This window comes from Gossypium hirsutum, chromosome A10, assembly GCF_007990345.1.
Source record: "Gossypium hirsutum isolate 1008001.06 chromosome A10, Gossypium_hirsutum_v2.1, whole genome shotgun sequence".
NCBI lineage: Eukaryota > Viridiplantae > Streptophyta > Magnoliopsida > Malvales > Malvaceae > Gossypium > Gossypium hirsutum.
In genome coordinates this window covers 18305641-18329375 of record NC_053433.1, presented here as the reverse complement: position 1 = coordinate 18329375, position 23735 = coordinate 18305641, and the positions used below count along the sequence as shown (strand labels likewise).

General features: G+C 29.5%; 1 protein-coding gene across 1 annotated transcript; it reads right to left on the bottom strand.

Annotated features, from left to right (window-relative positions):
- Positions 1-6440: 6440 nt before the first annotated feature.
- On the bottom strand, positions 6441-9684 carry LOC107914315 (nodulation protein H). The gene is made up of 6 exons (XM_016843184.2): positions 9242-9684; positions 8717-8937; positions 8368-8626; positions 7523-7702; positions 7244-7399; positions 6441-6948 (listed from the first exon to the last, which is right to left on the bottom strand). Exons 1-6 carry the CDS (start codon positions 9269-9271, stop codon positions 6769-6771), a joined length of 1026 nt encoding a protein of 341 aa, XP_016698673.2. The 5' UTR covers positions 9272-9684; the 3' UTR covers positions 6441-6768.
- Positions 9685-23735: the final 14051 nt, after the last annotated feature.

The window sequence follows — 23735 nt, the reverse complement described above, 5'->3', positions numbered from 1 at the left end:
GTCTGTCTGAAAAGTTCGGTTGATTGGTAAAATGTCATTTTTCCAAGCTTTTTCGACCATGTTCCTTTTGTTCTATTAACATCAATGGCCATTGCGGTGAAGAGTTTTTGGTTAGCCAAGTTAAAACTTTGCCTGATCTTAGTAGTAACAGACTGACAGGGCCTAAGAGCAAATGGCTATATATAGTATGTATATTCCTTTTCATAGGTAAATTTCCATGTTCAATTGGAACCTTTTAGCTTTTTCCCTTTTTACCTAGTTCTGACAAGTGTGTTTAATTTTAGGAGTTGGTATGAAGGTTGACTTTTTTTTTTATAATAAGGATGGGAATGAAATTGTTTGGGATTGAATTCAAGTTCTCATACCTCATCAACATAATTTTGTTGTCACTAAATTAAGTTGTTGATTTTTCTTTTTTTGGTGAATAACAATAATAGGGCAAAACCCAAACGGCCAATGTGACTCAAACACAAGCTACACTTAAGACAATGAACTCCTTTGACTATCAAGTCATCACGTGTCCTCATCCTTTTAATGGTTACCGTATGAGTATAATCTTGTTTAGGCTTGGATGATATTCAGGTAAAGCCCTCCCGACACAATAATGATTTCAAAATTCGAATTTAGTTCAAATGCCTGGGAAAGAAGTTCACTTTCACTTCTTCTAATCATTTATTTAAATTTGAGAAAGCATAACCATTTTAAAATTTGATTTTTTTTCTACTCAATTTAATCTAAGTATTAGTATTTGAATCCAAATTAAATGATATTATCCATTAAATATTAGAATCTAGTAAATATCTTTAGTAAGTCAAATTTATTTTACAAATTTTAACATTTTGTGAAAACTCTAATAATTTAAAGTTATTTTGTCTTTCAAAATTTTTTTTATCTTTTATTTTATTAGATTTTAAAAATTAAATCTAATTTTTAGGTTAGTTTTTTTTTAGATTATTGAGGCTAAATTAAAAAAAATGTGGATTCTAAAAAACATTTGGGGTTTTGGGTTGATGATTTTTGAAATATTTAAGAAAATAAATTAATTTTAAAGATGCGTCCTACTAACCACATTAGCTCTTTGGTTCGATGGTTAAATATTAGTGGTTTTGTTTTAAGTCTCGGGTTTCGACTTCTCTTCTATTCACATTCGTATTTTTATTTCATTTTGTTTCAAGCTTTAATATTATTTTTAATTGCTATTTTTAACATATTAACTCTTTTAGTTAGATGGTTAAATAATAATGGTTTTATCCTTGAGTTCTAGATCCAATTTCTCTTCCAAGCACATTTATATATATATATATTTTCATGTTGTTTCAAGTTTTTTTAATTAATAAATATATAGTTTTCAAGTTTTTATTTTTATTTTTAATTAATAACTCTTTTATTTATAAAATCAAATAATTATTGTCAAATATCATTATTTTTAGTAAATATAATTTTAATGTGTAATTTTTATTTTTCAATTCATATCATTAGTGTAGTAAATTTTAGTATTATATATTTTTGTATGTGTATTTGAAATAATTGTTTTAAATATTTTACATATAAAAATAATAGTGATATTTGAAATAATTATTTGATTTTATAATAATAGAAACCACCATACTCACAATATAGGTGGAGAAAATAAATATTTTAATATAAATATTATATATAAAGAAAAATATATAAAAAATTAATTGATGTTTTTAAAAAATAAAATATATTTAACATAGTGATAAATATCAAATTTGTCAAAAATATATTTTATTATATAATTGGCAATAATTATTTGATTTTATAAATAAAACAGTCGTTAATTAAAAAATGAATTAAAAATAAAAGAACTTGAAAACAATATATTTATTAATTAAAAATATTAATTAAAAATAAAAAGAAGCTTAAAACATAAAATGAAAAATACAAATATGGTTAGAAGAGGAATCGAACTTGGGACTCAAGGATAAAATTATTAGTAATTAACCATTTAATCAGAAGAGTTAAAATGTTAAAATAGTAGTTAAAAATAAAAGTAAAGCTTTAAATAAATGAAATAAAAGTACAAATATAAGTAAGAGAGAAATCAAATCCGAAATTCAAATTTAAAACTACTAACGTTTAACTATCTAACCAAATAAATTGATGCGTTAAAAATTAGTAATAAGCATTATACGTGGTGTTAATATTTAGCTATCATTTTACAACCAAATATAGGATGTGAATTGAGACATTCGATTTTATTAACTGCAAAAAGTAAAGTAGATACAAATAACAAATTTAAATAGCCTACTTTATCATCTAAATAAGTAATCCTGGATATTCAAAAAGAAAATTATAAGATTATTTTTTCAATTTTTTTTGAATTAATTGTATCATACATCCCTAAATTATAGTTAAATTCTAAATTAATTCCTAATTTTTAAAATATTCTAATTGAGTCTCTAAACTATTAGTATTGCGCCAATCAAGTCCTATGGTTAACCATTCCTTTAAATTTTCTATTAAATGTGGATTAGTGGCACTTGTTACCATTTGATTTTGATTTAATATAATTTTTAATATTTTTAATAATTTATATTTATTTTTAATATTTTAGAATTACTATCAAGAATTTTTTTTAAAAAAATTAAAATGATATTTTAACTATAGTTTAGGGACTAAATTAGTAATTAACCATTTAAGGCAACATCTCAAGTCATCATTAAAGAGACAAAATTAAACGGAGGGACTAATTTTCCCGTTTTGAAATGCAATACCCCGCTACGTATAGGGGCTTCTCTAGTACTTTTACATTAAAAACTCTGAAATGGTAATAAATGTTTTCGTAGGGGGTTGGGCTTAGGAGTGAGAATTTGATTAATCGAATCGAGTCAAAAAATTTCGAGTTAGTCAAGTTGACGAATCTTATTTTAACAACCGAACTCAATTTGATTTTTTTTTTCAAATGAAATGGAATCTAATCAAGCCAAAAATTTTCGAGTTGAGTTAACGAATTATATTATTTATACTCAATGTTATGTTTACATGAACCGATTTTTTAACTAGTAGACAAAGTATAAAATTATTTAACTAAATAAACAATATAATAGTAACTTAATAGGTAAACATTTATCAAAACGACATAGTTTTTCTTTTTAACTTAATTGTTTTGAATTTTAATTTTAGAAAAAGTAAACATTTATCAAAACGACGTAATTTTGCCTTTTCTTATTTAGATTTTTGAATAACTCGAATTCTGTGATTTGTGTTTTAGTTAAACCAAAAATTTAAATTTTTTATTCGAGTTGATCCAAATAACTCAAATTATTTAATTTAAAATTTAAATTTTTATTAAAATTTTTAAATCAAATTAAATTTTGTTCACCTTTAGTAGAAATTGTTGCTGCATGTCTCCTGGCCTTCACACTAGGATACACCATATACTTTGATTTTTACAATTTATAATCCCGCTGACATTTATTTATTATATCTGTTCTAGAAAAATAAAAATCTGCGATATCTAGAAATTTAAAGATCTGGATAAACATTGCGGCAAAAATAACTATATGATTTTACATTAGTAAGCAAAATGTTTAGATGATATAACCGGTAAGACAGTGCGCATGTGCTCCTGATTCCTGGCCGGTAAATTCTTGCCCACTGCACTGCTCTTCCTCAAGAATTAGCATTTATATATATAGCATCATGAGTTGGTTTTTTGCTATGCCTCATCCTTTTAGAATTGAGAATATATTTCCATTTCCAAAGGGAAAATTATATAAGTAATAATAATGCTGCTTCAGACGAGGGTCCTACTGAGCTTTTTTATCCACCACTTTGGGCACCCAATGCCAAGTATCTGTTTTCTCTCCACTCTGCCAACTCCAATCTCTCTCTGGAGTAATGGTTAGATCCTATTCTAGTTCCATCTCTTGGTCAACTTCTATTCGGGTTAGGACCCTAAGTCGGAAACCTGTCTATCACAAAACATGAATCTTTTTTTCTTTTCTTTTTTTTAATATCTAAAATTATATGTAAAAAATATTTGTAGTGTCCATTTAGACCTAATTATAAATCACATTTAGATGGGTAGCTTTATCTCCTCCGAGAAGCTTAATTATAGTGTTGAGAACAAAGTAAAAGAGTCCTGACTGAGCTTGTCAATTTCGAAGCTGTCCTTTTCTTCTTCACCGTATCTTTAAAGCTTTCCAAATAAGGCAAAGGAAATGAGAGCCACTTGAACTTTCCGTCTTCAGTATTTTTCCACACAACACAATGCCTTTTCCAACCTCCTATCCTATTACTTCTTTTTGCTACAGTTTTTGCCTTGCTATAATTATATCTCTGTAAACTTTAAAACGTTGATAAATCCGATAACTAAATAATATTAACTAGCTTTAGTTTAAATTTGAAGGAAGTCATGAGAGCTGAATATACGATGAACAAATAAAATAGCTAAGCTTTTATTGAATCTTAATTCTCTTTTATGATTGTAGGCTGAAAAATGTAGAATAATGAAGTTATAATAAGATGTATATGAATAAGATACTTCATCTCCCAACCTTAGCTTTATGTTCCATTTCAATGGCGGGTGATGAATCCCACGAAGCAGTAGTCAATATTTGGTGTGCCCCACCACCCCAGCTAAGAATATATTCGTTCACCACTCATTTTTTTAGACTGGGGTTCCTCTAAGGTATCCAAGTTGCCCCATCCTAAAACATATGCTAGTTGACTCTAGCGTTATTAGGCTTCAAAAATACCAAGTAAAATTGTAAATGGTAGTAAGATTCAACGTTAAGAGATGCCGACTTGTGTTTTATAGTGATGGGAAAACAAATATAGTCATTGTTGTGTTTTAAATATTCTAAACCATTGAAAGATTCAACATTAAAAAAAGTCAGTTTGTCAAGTGATGTGAAAAAATGGGAACTTTTCAAACAAATTTGTCCCTGTAGTGTTTTAAAAATGCTATTAGTTTTTTTTTTGCTTCAAAGTAGAATGCCCAAAGGTTGAATTTCTCACTTTCTTAAAGTTGACTTTTAAGCTATAATACAAAAACCTATCAAAATAGCTTGAGTGATGGGTGAAGTATTTATATCTTTCTCCTTTCTTGTACTAGCCCACATAAATAAGACTAAAGGCCTAACGAATACGTGACTCATGAAGCCTAAAACACTAACGAAAGTCCACTAGTAACAAGTTGGCCCTAGACAAGGTAGATTTTAGCTCCCTTTCAAGCTCCAACATATGTGACAGACCAGTACTGAGAAACACCAACGACAATGCCAAAGAAATTAGCCCTTATACACCCTTATTAACCCTTATTACAAAGAGATCAACCAATCCCTTTTCTCCTACAGGCTAAGGACAACCCCTAAGGCAACCTTCAACCTAGGTATCATATCCATCTTGATATTTTTATTGTTAATCAACTAAAAGCTCCTCCTTACCTTTACTTTAGAGTTCAAGTTCCGACGCCCCTCAAAGCTGACTTCTTTTTATAGGGAACCTGATAGCTCAAGTCAATGCCCTCCAAAATAGGTATTTACTAGGCTACTTTATGACCTAGGGGAATTTTGTTATACCAACCCACATAAAACTAAAGGCCCAAAGAATATGTGGTCCATGAAGCCAAAACACTAACAAATGTATATTTTTAACAAGTCATCCCAAGGTAAAGTAGCTTTTAGCTCTATTTCAACTCACAACATATGTGCCAAACGGTACTGACTGCAAGGCCGGCAAATTTGCCCTTGCCCTTGCCCTTGCCCTTGCCCTTGCCAGTCTTGTTGGCTAAGGACAAAGGTATCAGCTAATCCCCTTTCACCAACTATCTAAAGACAGCCCCTGAGGCAGCCTTCAAGCTAGGTATAAAAGCCAAGCATCATCTCCATTTTGTCCTTTCTTATATTTATTGTGACTCTACTAAAAACTCCTCTTTGCATTCATATTTAGTTGAACCCCCCCCCAACTATTTTGTTGAAAGTTGACCCATCGGAAGATGATGACATTGGTCAATTCCATTACATTCCAATCCCATCACTATTGTGCTTTGTTAGAGATATGTTACTCCTTTGAATTGAATTCTCTAATGAAGGCAAACGCAACTTTAAATACAGCTTTCAATAGGATTATAAAAATTCAACTTCACTGCGGCCCCTATGATTTGGAACTTATCTGTGGCTGAATTTAAAAAGAAGGGTTTCAGTCTTTAATGAGCCTCAGATTTCTGGCTTGGGATAGACCTTTCCACGAGTGGACCCAACTTGGAATCTGGCCTGATTCTTGTGATTGATTTGAATATCAGTAAAATTTAATTCACAAGTCCAACCAAGAACATTGTCCACATTTATACGGAGAATTATTCATTCCTCTTTAATGATTCATTCATTTTAAAAAAGAAGCAATGCTTCTTGAAAACGTTGTCTTAAAGAACCAAGGATTATAATTATTTGGGCATCTTGAACACGATATGATTATAAAACCTCAAAACTTGTATAAATATGTAACACAATTATGACATGAATACACATATTGTGGGGGAAAAAAGGCCTGATGGACATAAAGGGATAAAGCCACTGAGGATGAGGAATTGGTTCATCCGAATTTTCATTAGCTCAAATATACAAACTATCTATGATCTATAAGATACAAATCAAGAGAAATGAAATGGTCGAGGGCTTCACGATAGTGATTACCTGATTGTTGCCGGCCTTCATGACAGCCAAAATTGCAAACTGGGCGAATTATGGTCAGTTTCAGTAATAAATTAAGCCAAACCTGACGACCACGCCATTCTTTTTGTTAGTGACATTCTTCATAGTCGGCATGGAGGAACCTCTCGTATTCGGTCCCGTTTAGTGTCTTGTTAACATCATCCCAGTTGCTCACAAAATCGCATAACGAACCTTTGTGTATTTTAACCTGGCGACTAGTTAATTCCATCAGTGGAAGGCCTAGAAACTCTTGAACATCTTTTAGTTTCTGGCACAAACACGGGAACCAATGACATGAGGCAGAGCCACCAGTTAGAGAAGAATGCCTCCATGAAATATAGAGCTAAGTTTCAAATGAAAACTATTACACATTGTTCAAATCCATGAAAGTTTAATGATTATGTTTAAACCTTCTCGAGTTTTAAATCACTCCAAAAAAATCTAGAAAGATAAATTTAAAAAATGGCATCGTGTAAAGGGTGCAAATCATTTAGAAGAGAAGATGCTTATTTTGCTGTTGAGAAATACTATAAATACTCGTGAAAATTAGTCACCGGCCTTACCGTTTGGTTGGTGACAAGATCCTCATAGTACAAAACCATGTGACGGGTGCTATTGAAGTTCTCTAAAGCCCTAGCAGTGATCATCTCTACTTCTTTCAGATCACTTATTAGTGATGTAGAATTGATAATTGGCTTGTAACTCGAAAGCGCAGCAGCCTGCATTAAGTGACCACCGACCAGCAATAAGTTCAAATGTCGAGAAGAAAAAGTGGAAAAAGAAAATGGCGAGCCAAACGAGTCTGCAATATAGAGCATAAATAGCAGGGAAGGAAGAGAGACCTCTTGCTCCGAATGAACATGAGACTTGTGGGTTCCATTTAATAGCTTAGCTTTGCGATCATATGAATTCGCAAGTATAGAAACCATCCTTCGAAGCAAATTTCTTCGGAAGAGAAATATGGCAGAAATACCCCGATCATTAAAGTATTCTACTATTTCTCGATGGTGCTCCATCAATCCCTGCAGAAAAAAATACATCAATCAAGCCGCTCATAAGACCAAATAATTTCCATCCATCACATTGGATTGGAACCATCTCACTTTCGGAGTTCTTTACATGGTTGCTTCTAGAAACAAATGTGGTTTTGTTTGCTAAACCAGAGAGATAAAACATACATGATGAACAGTAAACGCAGCACTTTTCTCACTTTAACTTCATAAAATCACCCATTGAAAGCTATAAATAAAACAATGAATGAAAACTATGAACCATCATCTGCCTGAATCAAATTCCAAAGAACTAAAATGCATGGGTTGAAGATCAATAGACCAATAGGCATCAACAGGGGCTAAACTAGAACAATTTTTTAGGGAGCCCGAATGAAATTTTAATTTTTTATAGTCTATATATTTATAATTTTTAAAAGATTAAATCGAATTTTTATAATTTTAAGGGGCCAAAGTGCAATTTTACCTTTACTAATTTAAAATTTTAAAAAAATTTAAAGGGCCTAAATAATAATTTTCCATTTTTAGGGGGGTGCTGGCATCAAGCATCAACAGCTAAAATGAACAGAAAGAGTTAAAGCCCAAACCACATGATTACTGCCATTGTTCCAAGTTTCATCTACAATCTTATCAGCAAATTTCGTTATTATAACTGAAAATCCGACTACATTGTTTACCTGATTCAGCATCCACTTTAAGCCAACTGCGGCCGAGCACTCATTCTTGGAAGCACTAGTGAACCAATCTAAATTGTAAACTCTCTCCAAAGTCTGTAAAATATTCGATACATTGTTCCTCCTATCAATTACAGAAAAGATCTCACCATTTGAGCTTACATTGATATGGCTATTTAGTAAAGTCTCAAACCATCCACTTCCAGATCTTTGCATCGATATTATAGCGAAAAACCGTACCGGATTCAAAGCGCATTCACCCCTGCCAAAGCATCAGCACCAAAACTTTAAGGCAAATTTGATTAAATCCAAAATAAAAACAAAACCATAGAATTAAACCCTTCTTGTTTACCTACTGAAACTTTCAGGCTTTGGATAATGCAATGTAGGAATTTGAGCTTCTAAAGATGGCTTCTGAATGAGTTGGATGTTCTGAAATTTGAGCATAGTGAAAGTACCGACATGTTTTAAGCAAGTTCCATAGAGATAAAAACCACACAACATTGCAAACCATAAAGCTATTGTTCTTTGAAACAATGAAGACTTCTTAGGAGGCTTTATAATGAGTGTATCCTGGAAAAGGAGAAGAAAGTTAAAACAATGGAGAACCACTAGAAACAGATCAAAGAGGTGAAATAAAGCATTATCCTTCAAACCCAGAAATTATAAAGCTGAAATTTTAATTTAAGAAAACAAAATAGTTTGAATAAATAGCACGAAAAATTAAACATTTTCTTCAAAAAGTTTAGAGCTTTAGCACTAACCGACACATTCCAGAGCCATTGAACAAAAGTCAGAACCCCATTTCCTTTTATAAAACAAAGATTAAAAAAAAAAGAAGAAGAAGAAAGAAAATAAAGTGTAAATGAAAGGGTACCTTGCTAAATAAACAGATATACTCAGCCATTAAATATATTTTGCAGAAGCTGAAGCTGAAGCTGAAGCTGAAGATGAAGCAAACCCAGAAAAGGAGAAATGGAAGCTGAAGCCTTAAGCTGATCTCTGGTTAGTTTTCTTATATATATATATTTTTTCCTTTGCCTCGTGGAAATCAATGAAATGGAAGTGAAACAGCTGTTTTTCCAGTGTTTGCTCTGTTCTACTGACAAGTGCAGATATTTATTTAATTGTGAAAATTTAAAGGAAAAAAGAAAGAAAGAAAGAAAACTGAAAGAAAGAAACACAGTCAAACAAATGGCTGAACTGAAATGAAATCTGGTAAGGCCCCAGCAATGAGCAAAGCACGATCCTCGAATCTAACAAGTGGAAGCTTCTACTTTTCCTTCACTTAATAGTCTTGACTTTGATGTTCTATTTTTTTTAACGTTAAATTAGAACATAAGTTTTTGCTTTTCTTTTCAAGGAATTCTCACACGCTTCACTTTGGGAAATCTATTAAATGTTAAAATGTGTTCTAACTTCTTATAATTTTTATATATTTTGATTTAGTCCTCCTACTTTTATTTAATAATTTAATTTCTTTTTTACTTTTTAAATTAAAAGATTTAGATTTAATTTTTATCGTGTTAGAATTCTTCTATAAAATACGTTAATGTAATGTTTTTTAAATTTAAAAAAAAACTCAATTGACAAGATACAACAAAAAAATATTATTATAATAGATATGAATTTAAAAGAGAATTTTGATGGTGTTAATAATTTTAAAAAGTTTATATAAATATATTAAATATAATAAAATATTTAAATTAATTAATGATATTATAAAAATTGAGGTATAAAATTATGTTAAAATCTAGTCAGCATAGTATAAGGACTAAAACTGTAATTTGACTACTATTGTAAAATTAAAAAACCAACAGATTTTGATAGGCACAAGGAAGGCCTGTGAAGTAAAAATTAAGTATTTTATTTATTTCTTTAATTATAATTAATTATATCAACAATTTTATTTAAAATCAATCACTTTATCAATAATTTTAATAGGAATCAATCACTAAAAATTAAAATAATTTTAAAGAGATGAAATTCCTACCAATGGTCCCTATACTTATCGATTTGTTCAAATTTAATTTCTCTACTTTTATTTGCTCAAAATTAACCTCTTTACTTTTTGATTTGTTCATTTTCAGTCATTTTATTATTTTTTTTCGTTTATACTGTTAAAAAATTAAGCACTATCACAAAATTAGCCCCTCACCTTTTATAATTTTTTTTATCAATTTGGCCCTACAATTTTTTTGCTTTAATTATAAAAAAATATATTTCTAAATGTGTTAATAAATTAAAGATAGAAAAAACAAAAATTTACTATTATTAATGATTACTGTTAGAGAATTTAACCTACAATAAGTACAAAGTATATTTATAATAAAAAAAAACATAAAAAAAATTAGCATCAATGAATGTAAATGTTAGTGACTGATGTTGTGACCAACCCCTGTTTTCAATCTAAATTATCATAATGTATTTCAGCAAACTACAAACTAGCTAACCACTTTTGAAGAAATAAAAATAGAAGAACTAAAGTAATAAATAGAAGGACTATCCTTAGAATTTAACCTTTCAAGTAACAAGTTGACACATAATTTATAATAGAATGAGAGTCAACCTAAACATGGTTCATCACTGTCAAAGCTTATTATTACAAGCACCATTTTTTTAAAGCAAATGATTGAAATAATCAAACTTGAGTGATAGTTACGACAATTTTTAATTTCACAAATGACATGAGAGAATGATGATATACATTTTGAATGAAGTACACTTTCCCTCTCTTTTTTTTTTTTTTAATTTTTTTTATTTCTTTCTTAATTGCTAATGAATTAAAGGTTAAAATATTGTGTTAATCTCTATACTTTGACAAAATTTGAGATTTAGTCCTTATATTTAAAATTTAAAAATTAAGTCCTCTAACTTATTTATTTAAAAATCTCAAATCCAATCATTCAAATCATAAGTACTTTTCATCTAAATTTATTCACTTGGCATGTTGGTTAAGATGTCCTCATGTGATATAAAACATATGATTGATAAAAAAATAAACATATTAATTTTACAAATTTTGACGTAGACTGTCAACGATAATATTGATTAGAATAGGATTTTTATCTTTTAAAGCACATGAATTAAATCTCATATTCTATAGAAGTACAAAGACTATCATAACATTTGAACCTATATTAAGAACATATTTTCATTGTTAAATTAAAAGTATTGACACTTCATTTATTTGATTTTTTTACATTGCTTTACTATTTGCATTTATTTAGAGAAGTTAAATTTAAGTAAAATACATTCTATAGGATAATATAAGTTTTTGGAATGATATTCTTCCTTTGGATTTCAAAGGTTATTTTTGTAACGATTCAATTTTTAGTGGTGTCAGAAATTACAGCTTTGAAATGGTATTTTTATAAATTCTGTTCATAAATATTAATATTTAATGATTACGAGGCTAGTATTGAAATATATTGAAAATTTGGTCTAGTAAATTTTTTAATTAATAGTTAATTAAGGTACAAGTGTAATAATCCTAAAGTTAGTGATATTGAAAAATGTGGTGTCGGAACCCTATTTTTGATAATTATTAATATTTACGAGATTAGTATAAAGTTTAATTAAAGTTTAGCTCATTAATCTTGTTAATTAGATAGTTAATTAAGCTTCAAGGACTAAATTGTAAAAGTGATATAAGTTAATCGTTATAGATTTTAAATTGCTAAAGGGTTAAAATAGCAATTAAGTCAAAAGGCCTAAAGTGACAATTAGACCATTGCATAGTTGAACTGGACGGTTGGGTAGTAATATTAATAAAATAATGTTAGAATTTATAAAAAATAGTATTATAATATATGCAATAATAAATTAAAGAAACAAAAACCATTGTTTTGTTTCATCTTTCTTCTTCCAACCGAAATACCAAAATAAACATAAGGGAGAAGCCATTTTTGAGTCTTTAACATTCGACTATTGCATGGTAAGCTTAATCTAGTCATTTTCTTGTAATTTTTATGTTTTTGAGATTATGGTAGCTCATTTTAGCTAAATCGGATATTGCTTTTTAAAATGTTTCCATTGATGAATGCTTGAAGTTTTTGGTGTTAAATGGTTAGATTAGAAGCTTAGATATGAAAAAGGACTATTTTGTAAAGTGAAAATTATTAGTTTTGAACATAGGGACTAAGGTGTAAATATTTAAAAAATTAGTATGAAATTTCTTTAATTATAGGTTCTAGAGGATTGTAAAGGGGTGAAATTGGGATTAGTTTTGAAACCAAGACTCAAATTTGAAAGTTATGGCCATTTTAATTTTAGGGACTACATTGAATAAAAAGAAAAACTTTAGGGTGCATTTGAATGATGAAATTGAACTAATACATGCGTAAAATAGGATGACATAAGATTTGTAGAATTGATAAATTAAATGAAATTATTGTATGGATAAAAAATTGGACCAAATCGAAAATAATCGTGAAAAATGACAAAATTGTTGAATAGTCTTTAAAGTTTCAACTTGTTTAATGATTTAGCCAAGTAAGTTCATATGGTATGGTTATATGTATTTGCAATATATTATTGAATTATGAATTTTTTTTTGTGGTTATAATTTGAATTGTTTACAATTTGATACAAAAAGGTGTGATATGGACTAAATCATAAAGAAATGATAAATTGACTAATAAATTGAATATGATAAATTGCAATTTGAGATATTTAATGAATTGATATTTGATTATGATTGATCGAATAGTATTGGAATGAATTTGATTGATTATCGAGATAGAAGATTAAATCAAATAATTTGCAAAATATGTATGATCTTGAAATTGAATATGATTTGGATATTATACAATTATTGAATTATTATTCTTAGCTAAAAACAAAGCAGGATCGTCAAAAGGGAAAAGGAATGTGAAAGTCGACGAAGAGTGATGTGAGCTTTCGATTTGTATTTCTATAATTCGAAACTAATTTTAATAAAGCATATTCATAATATATTGCATTATATAACATTAAGGTAAGTTATTAATAGATATTGAGTTGAAAATGCTACAGGTGGAAGTGAATATCGAGTCAAGGACTAAATTGAAAAGATTAGAAAGTTGTATGATTTAATCGATACATGAAACTGAATATGAATTGTGATAGTATATAATAAAGTATGTACCTAAGAGAGTCCTTTATATTTTGTTATGTTTGAAGACTCAAATTTGGAAGTTGATTAGTTTGTGTATGTTATGTTAATGTATGTGGATTATTTTGGATGTTAGCTTGATTTGAGCTTTGGATAATACTTGATCCTTAGTTGTTAATAGGTATATACAAGTGTGTGAAAATTTGGTAACATGTTAGGTTATACATGTGTGACATGAATGTCATTTTAAAAGTCAATTAGCATGGTTTAAATGTTGAAATTGTATGGTTATGCAAGTGTGAATGGGTTGAGAATTTACATGTTTAAATAGTATGTGTAGAAGCATTATTAATGTATGTAGGTTTGGTTGATTGAAGGAATGTTGAATTGAGGTGATTAGGCATGTTTTGGGTTGGTTTATGCAGGGTTGAAGTGTGCCTATAAGCACCATTTGAATTTGGGTTTGTTTGAGCATGTAAAATGAACTAAAATGAGAGAGTTTTGACATTTTAGCGAAAAGTATCGATACTCTGGGTAAAGGTATCGGTGCCTTACCAATTTTTCTTAATTTTTCAAATATCGAACCTAAAAATGATATCAGTACTAGACTAAGTATCTATACTTGTAAAAGAAGTATCAATACTAAGTTTCAAGTATCGATACTAGTGATTTTGATAAGTTTTGCAAAACAACATAATGCCAAAATGGTACTGCTACTAAATTAGGTTTCGATACTTTCTAACAGAGGTATCGGTACCTTAAGCAAAGTATCAATACTTGAGTATTTTATCTAAATTCTTGAAACATCAAAATTGAAAATGGTATCGGTACCTATGATAAGTATCAATACCAGTTCTCAAACTTTGAAAAGTATTTGGATTGGTCTTTCATATCAATTTAGTCATTAACGTTTTAAACCATTTTTACTTTGGTCACTCTTCGTTAAATGCTTAATGGAAGTAATAACGTAACCTTTTTCTAACTGACATAATAATACATTTAGTCCTTTATATTTAAATATTTCAATAAAATTAACCCTCCACATTTATAACTTCTATCAATTTGATCCTCAAACACATGTAATTATATTTAAACCCATATAATTAAATCTTGATAAACTTATATGTAAAATGGTGATTTTGATAACCCAAAACTCAGTAAATTTATGGTTTTTCAAAAAGATTCAAGAGAATTATTCTTTCAAAAATTTAAGGGACCTTAGCTAACTTGGCCATACACAAATAATGATATCGTAATTGCAAATAATAAAATTTGGATAGTGAAAAACTCAAAAATTGAAGCGTTGTTAACAATAAAGAAATTAAGATATGAGTGTAAAGCAAATAAAGAGATATGGTATCCTGTGATGTGTCTTAACCAATTCATTCCTCACACAGATTTGATGATGATAGTCCAATTTGTCACTTCTTTTCTTCCATGGAACCAAGTATACTTGTGGATATTACACACAAGATTTCAAATACTTCATCCTACCAATAATTTTGTCTGTTAACAAGCATATGTTACTAAATTTCTCACCTGATATTTATGAAAAGGTGGAAGAAAAATTTCCTGATTTGGTTAAAACTTTGAGACTATAGTGGAGTCAACTTTTGAGCTTTCATAAGCTCCACTAAGACTCAGTTTTGAGTATACATTATTTTATGCATGGAATTATGTCATGAATCGATGATGAAATGAAATAATGGCTATCAAATTATGTGGCTTGCTCCAAAAACTATGGTAACATCTTATAGTTCAGGTCCAACGATCAGACCAGGCGAAAGGTGTTACATTATGAGACTGATTGACTTAAATATAAATCAAGTGATTTAGGATGCAAATTATTTATGCTTGCCTTTGGAAAGGTGAATATATGTGTCATAGATAGTATGAGTTTAAATTAGGAATGCAACAATTGTAAGTTACATGTTGAATATGTTGGTATTTGAATATGGCTAATGAGACATGAATTGAAAAATGGTTCAATCTTGATCTGTTATGCTAAAATGCTAGCAACCTTGATAAATTAATTATATTGCACAAAATTGTTGTATGAGATGCAATAGCTAACTAGTTTATAGTATTGACCTTCTATAAACTCATATTAAACTTGAAATTGATTGTATATTAATTGAAACGAACGATTTAGGTGATATTAGAAGCGGAAAATTGGAAATAGGTCTGATAAGGACATGTTTGATATCGACAATTTGTTAAAATGTTATTATTATAAGTATGATTAAATGTCTTTATAAATTGCATTAAAGAGGGATGAGTTGATGTCAGCTCTGCACACATAACATGTTTATATTGAAATGTAAAGCTTGGTAACTTCGAGTTACAAGTGTATGGTAGACAAGTGCATATAAATATACTTATTTACTTAGGGTATGTAACACCCCTCACCCGTATTCAATATCAGAATAGGGTTACGGAGCATTACTAAACTTACAATACATTTAAATATACCGTCCTATACATTCAATCAATACATACAATCATTATTCATTCTCAATAAATTTGTCTTTTATACAAGCCTACGAGGCCCAAAACATGCTTTAGGAGTGGTTTGGGACTAAATTGGTAACTCAAGAAACTTTCATGAAACTTTGAAATTTTTTCTTAAAACAGGGACACACGCTTGTGTGGCCATGCCGTGTGTCTCACATGGCCACCAGACACGTCCGTGTCACAGGCCGTGTGGACATTTGAAATGGAAGCACATAGTCGTGTCCCAACCCGTGTCTGACCCCGTGTAACTCTCTGACTTAGGTCACACGGCCAACACACATGCCCTCGTGGCTACCCTGTGTGCCCTAAAAATGGCCATACATGCTGGTTTACGAGGCTGTGTGCTAGGTCCTGCCAATCTTGTAAGGTATACTGAGTTATGCCATACGGCCAAGTCACACGCTCGTGTGTGAGGCCGTGTGGAACATACTGACTTAGTTTCAAATTCAACACCAGGGGACACACGGCCGTGTAACATTACTGTGTGTCACACATGGCTGAGATACATTCCCGTATCTCTGACCGTGTGGACAAAAATAGGATATTTACCAAGCCATTTTGCCACCCAATTTGCACATACCTATACAAGCTCATATAGTTCCATTTCGAGACACAAATAGCAACCAAATATCATCAACCAATATTCAATTCATACCATTTCATTATCGTCAATACAAATCACAAATAAGCCACCATTTGCCATTTATTTACATACCTAATTCACATATACAATTCAATTAACTAAACCATTCCAAACATGCATTATCATTCATCAATTCACAAGTACATAGCTTTCCAAATTATCAACCCTTTTAGCAATCAAATTACCTAATATCATTAAGCATTATAATTTCAACCTCAATCATACAATATAAGTTAATTACCAAACTCAAAATAGAACCATTTGCACATTTATAAACATCAGCAAAATTCATCATCACAAGCCAACTCAAATGGCCAAAATACATTTTCATCAAACATACCAAAATGACCAAAGCCTATACATGCCATATACCATATATACAAACTTCAAAAGTACCAAAATAGATGTTCGATAATGCGATGAAGTCCCTGATGATTCCCGAATCCGAGCTAGCTTCGAAATACTATAAAACATAGAAAAGTAAACAAAGTAAGCTATATAGCTTAGTAAGTTTGTATATAAATAAGAACTAAACTCATCATTCATTAGCATTTCAAAATAGATAACATAAGTTTATAGCATCAAACAATGAATTAACATAAAGTTTAATCACATATTAACTCATAATTTTTCAACTTCTTTTATCTTGTTACTTGAATAAATTTCCGTACATACCTATTTCGATATGTATCTATTTCTCACCAATTCTCCTACCAAATCACTCCAAGCTTATAATTGTTTATGATATGAGTACATCAATTTTTCGATGCCATAGTCCAACTATGATCTTACACATATATTTCCATGGCCCTGCCGTGATCTTACATTCACATGCCATAACCCGGTTATGGTCTTATTTTTCGATTTGCCATAGCCCAGCTATGGTCTTATTCAGCAACTTGTCTTATCTAAACCGTACATTTAATTTAAGTTCTACAAATTTAACTAATAAGATAAATACAATCTCAAAACCATCCATCAATTTAATAAATACACATTTAAGTTCAATTATACGAACTTACCTCGTATACGGAAATGACAGAATGGACCGACTATTCAATTACTTTACTTTTTCCCTGATCTAAGTCTGATTTCCTCTTTTCTTGATCTATATATAATCAAAATTAACATATTTAATTATCTCTCTATTCAATTTAGTCCAAAACACACTTTAAAACACATTTACACTTTTGCCCCTAATATTTTACATTTTTTACATTTTAGTCCTTATTTCATAAAATAAAAAATTAATGAAATTCACAATAAACCTATGCTAGACGAATTACCATAATGCCTCTAGCAGCTCATATTGTTTATTTATTTCACATTTTAACCACAAACTTTACGCATTTCACAATTTAATCCTTATTTTGCATTTTCACTAAAAATCACTTAACAAAACTTGTATATTTCATAATAAGTATTCATAATTTATCATAAAACATAAAAAATATACATATTCATAAATGGAAAGTTTCAAAATCTTTAACAGTTTTGCAAAATAGCCCCTGGGCTAGCTAGTACTAGATGCAATGATCACAAAAACATAGAAATCACTAAAAATCGAGTTAAAATCACTCACCAATTTAAGCTTGAAGTTGTTGAATACTTTAACCCTAAAATGGTTCTCCTATCTTCAATTTTCGGCAATTTGAGAGAAATATGGACAAAATTTGATTTTGTTTTGTTTTAATTAACCTTTATAAGCTAATTACAATTTTAACCTTAATGATATTTATTAATTACACCAAATTCCATGAAACTATCATCCATTAACTCTCAAATAGGTTAATTACCATTTAAGGACCTTTAATTTAAGGTTCTATAGCTATTAGACACCTTTAGCTATTAGAACTCAAGTTTTACATTTTACACGATTTAGTCCTTTTTATAAAATTAAGCATTCAAATGATAAAATTTCTTAACGAAATTTTCACAAAACCACTCAATCATGATGTAAACATTAAAATAATAATAAAATAAATATTTTTACTTTAGATTTGTGGTTCCGAAACCACTATTCTGATTTGACTAAAAACGGGCTGTTACAGGGTAGAATTATTAATGCTAATATTACATACTTAAATTATAAAATTACCACTGAGTGCTTTACTTAGCGTATGATTTATTTTATTCATGCACAAGTTAGATTTAATTCAAGATTTCCAAACACTAACCTCAACATTCAATCTACAATCTCGGTCTTAGCAATGTTTGTTTGTTTCCAATATTACTTATGTTTGGCATGTAGTTAATAGGTTAGGTTTTGTGGTAGTTGAATGACGTTATAATCAAATGCTATATTTTATACTCTAGTAGTAATATATATGGTTGATATGCATATGTATAAAACTGTAAATTATAATTCTTATAGTCTAATAAATGTGTGAGATATGTGATGGTGCCTTAATTGAAATATTTATACAACCCTAATTGATGCTGAATATGTTGTATGTTATTAGGTGTTTACATAAATGAAACTTAGATTTATATTAGTATGTTTAAGGAATGTATATTTGTTTGATTTTATCGTTCAAATTGTACTCTTTAATGGTGAATTGATCTTAGTTGCTCTGGCAACGAATGTGATACACTATAGCTCGTAACCAACAATCTGGTCCGGTATAGGGTGTCACAATTTTTGAGCTAATAATTTTATGTTCTTAATAATGCCAAGATTATGAAATATAAAGTAATATTGCATTCCTATTATCATGAGAGTTTTTAACAATTTTACTCCATTTTTAATAATTTTGATTCATTCATGTAACAACCTGATTTTCAGTGGTATTGGAAAAGGTAGTTTTGGAATCCAATTTTTGTAAACTGAGTCCATAAATATTAAATATGAATATTTCCAAGGTTAATATAAAAGCATATCAATGTTTGGTCCATCAATTTTTCCAATTAAATAGTTAATTTAGGTACAAGACTAAATTGTAAAAGCCTAATCTTTATAGGTTTTTAATTGGCCAAAGGTTTAGGGATTTAAATTGCAATTAGCTAAAGGTCTAAAATGGCAATTAAACCATTCTTAAGTAAAATTTAGTGGATGGCAATATGATAATCCACTTGAATTTGTCAACGTCAAAATTAACATGGTTAAAACTTAATAAAGTTAAGTTAGATTAATTAACTTATAATTAAGATATATAAGCTTAACTTACTGGAGATATAAGTTTTATCTCCTTCACTCTTCTTCTTTACTATCCAAAAGAAGAAAAACCTAAAGGAAAAAGAAGAAGCTATTTTCATGTTTCATCATTCGACCATAAATAGGTAAGGAAAATTAAGTTATTTTTCTTGTAATTTTTATAAATTTGAGGTCATGGGAGCTTGATTTAACTAACCCATGTATCAGTTTGTAAAACTATTAAAGTGTAAGAAAGTTATCATTATTAATTTTGTGAAGAATTATGCTTGGAATTGATAGATTTGAAGCTTAGTTTATGAAAAGGACTAGATTATAAAGCTTAATTATTAGTTTTGTACATTAGGGATCAAATTGAATAAAATGAAAAATTGTTATGAAATTTTCATAGGGATAGAAAGTTGAGGGTCCCAAATGAATATATGTGAAATTAGATTTTAAACCGAGGCTCATAATTAGAAGTTATGATTATTTTGAATTCAATGATTAAATTGAATAAAATGTAAAATTTTAAGGTATTGAAAAAAGTGAATTCATATAATTTTATTCATATCACAACATAATTGAAAAATGTTTAGTATTGATTGATTGTATAAAATAATTGTATCACTACAGCAAAATAGACTTTTAGCGGCGTTTCCAGTCGCGTTTGGACAAAAAATGCCGCAACAGATGTACATTAGTTGCGCCTAAAGAAAAACGCCGCTAAAGGTTAGAGCTATAGCGTCACTTGTGAAAAAAATACCGCAAACGATCACTATTAGCGGCGCTTATGTAACAAACGCCGCAAATAATCAAGCATTAGCGGCGCTTTTAGGGAAACGCCGCTATATGTCGAGCAGTAGTGGCGCTTTTGAGAAAACGGCGCAAATGTGATGAGTAAAACAACGACGTTTGTAGTTGAGCTATACTAGCATTAGCGGTGTTTGTTGTAAAACGCTGCAATATAAGTCATTAGCGGCGTTTTAGCGAATATGTTTAAGATTGAGCAAAAACGTAACCATTTTTTATATATGCTTGTTAGTGGCGTTTTGGGTTACAAACACCGCAAATATGTCAAAATTTTAAATTTTAAATATATATTTTTTTATCAAAATAGCATAAATAACTTATAAGTACGTTATGATATATTTTAAATTTTTTGTATATTTTAATCAAAATAAATAAATATTTTTAAAATTTTATTATATTTCTAACGATATCATTAATCATTTTATAATTATAACATTATGCTACAGAAAATAATGATATGAATTATATCATCATATATTTTAAACTAATATTAGATATAAAAGTATTTTGGTAATTATATTAGACAAGCAAATTTTATTGAAATCAATCTCGATTAGACCCAAATAATTTTGAAATTAGACCGCTTAAAACTCAATTTAAAAAAAATCTATTGGCCAAGTTAAAACCTAAATATAACGAATTAATTAAACATCAATTTAGCTTTAAAAAAAACTAAAACACTACATTATTTGGCCATTTTATGGTTTAGGGTATATAATTTAGGGTTTAAGGTTTAAGATTTACTATTTATAGGTTTATGGATTATGGGTTTAGGGATTATGTTTATGGCTTATGTTTTAAGGGTTGGGGTTTAAGGGTTATGGGTTATTGGTTAGGGGTTTAGGGGTTATGGGTTAATAGTTTAAGGTTAAGGCTTAGGGGTTATTATTTTGAGGTTTAGGTTTTAGGGGATATAGTTTAGGGTACTTTAGTAGGGGATATAGTTTAATGGTTTAAGGTTTAGAGTATTGATTAATTAGTGTTATTGTTTTGTGGTTTATGGTTTAAGGGATATAGTTTAGGGTTTAGGGGATATAGTTTAGAGTTTAAGGTTATGGGGATATAGTTTAATGATTTAAGGTTTAGGGTTTTGATTAATTAGTGTTAATAATATTAAGTATTTTGATTAATTAATAATATTATAAAAATATAGAGACTAAATGATATTAAAAATTACCGACATTTTTTACAAAAATGCCACAAATATCCATCGACTGCAAAACGCCATCGTTTGAAACTTTGTTATTAATGGCGCTTTTAGTAAAAATGCCAAAAAAGGTATGAATTACCGATGTTTTTACAAAAACACCACAAAGTTCTGTCAATAGAAACGTCGTCGTTTACTTATTTTCTTAGTGGTGCATCCTATAAAACGCCACAAATATCTGTCAAGAGATCGCAGACGGCGTCGTTTTGAGTTTTGTTATTAGTGGCACTTTCTTTAAAACGCCACAAAAAGTATGAATTACTAGCGTTTATTCGTAGACGCCACAAATATCTTTGAATAGATAGAAAAACGTCATTGTTTTCATCCTTTTTATTAGTGGTGCGTTTTATTAAACGCCGCAAAAAGTTGGAATTACCGACGTTTTTGAAGAAAACGCCACAAATATCTTTTAGGAGATTGTTGCGAAACATCGTCGTTTTTATTCTTTTTATTAGTGGCAGTTTTATGAAACGCCGTAGAAGGCTTGTATTAGTGGCGTTTTCCAAAAGCGCCGCAAAGTTTTACTCATTTTTAACTTAAACGACGTCGTTTTTGTGAGGCCCGAATTTGCTTTACTTTCTGCCATAGTGGATTTCCCCGAAACCTTCTCTCATCAGTTTTAGAAGGAAACACTTTTATTTTATTTTGGCAGCAAGCAGAAAGATCAAGGTATTTCATATTGAAATCAAACCCGACTGAAGGCTAGCTTTTGGGAGTCCAACAGATCGAGGTACTCTCATTTAGTTATTGTTTTGAACTCTAGGCTTTAGCATGCTAACATTGGTAATCTTAGATTGCTATGCTTCACTCTCTTTTCAGGGTTTTAGAGATGTTTGGGTTATGAAGTTAAAACCTCTTCCGATTCTTGTATATCTGTTCAACGCCAACTATCACCAGGTATTAGCTCTTCTCCATCTTTTACAGCAAATATTATGGGGGGTTTGCCATCATTGGGTGTTTCAGAAACAGACTTAAAAACTCTAGCAGCATAGCCAATTTTACACATTGTCTTTGGGCAGACCTCTTTTGTCCCCCCTCCCACCCCCTATGGCTGTTGGTTGACTGCATCATATGGTTTGAATAGCAGATTTGGCTTTGTGCTTGTACCACCACATCTTGCATTTCTACCTATGTTCAATGCTAATAGCTCATTAAAACTATACTAGTGTCTAATTAATCCAAATTCGATTTGTTTTGTTTAAATTCAGCTTATATATATATAACTCCATTAATAGAAAATTAATTTTATTTTATTTAAAAGTTTAATAATTTGAAATTCTTTAAACATCGCAATTCAATTATAAAAAGATATGATACCTAAATCCAACCCTAATCCATCCAAAAATAATATGACTTTGCCAAACATTTCTTTCAGTTCAAGAATATGAATTAAAGTCTTGTTTGATTCAATTGAAAATTAATATTTTTAATGATTTAATGTTTTTAATGTTTTTAATTATTTAAACTTAGTTTAATTTTATTACTTTTAGTCAAATGTAAAAATTAGTTTTGTACTCCTTCTGTTTAAAAGTTCACCATTTCTATTGTTAAACAAACCATGAAATTGTCATATCTATATTATTATATATAACTTGTAAATGGATATAATCTCATGATTTCCATGTATTTTATCTTTATTTTTATATATATCAGTATGATTTCAACCATGTTTTGCCTTGAGTTAATTATTTATTGAAACAGGGATGGCTGTCATGAAACAGGGCATTATATTGAGTTAAATATATTTGTTAAAGCTGTATTATATTTGTTGAGGGAATAAGAAAACACAAATACTTAAAACACAAATACTTAGTTTTTAAATATTGTCAGAGAATTTGACATTAAATAGTTTGACAATGTTTTAATAAGTTGATATAGTTAGGTTAATGTGCTTTTTTTTTTTTGCTTGCAGAAAAAGTTGGATTTCACTCTGAAAGTCATTGGTGGTGACATATCAACTATTCCAGGA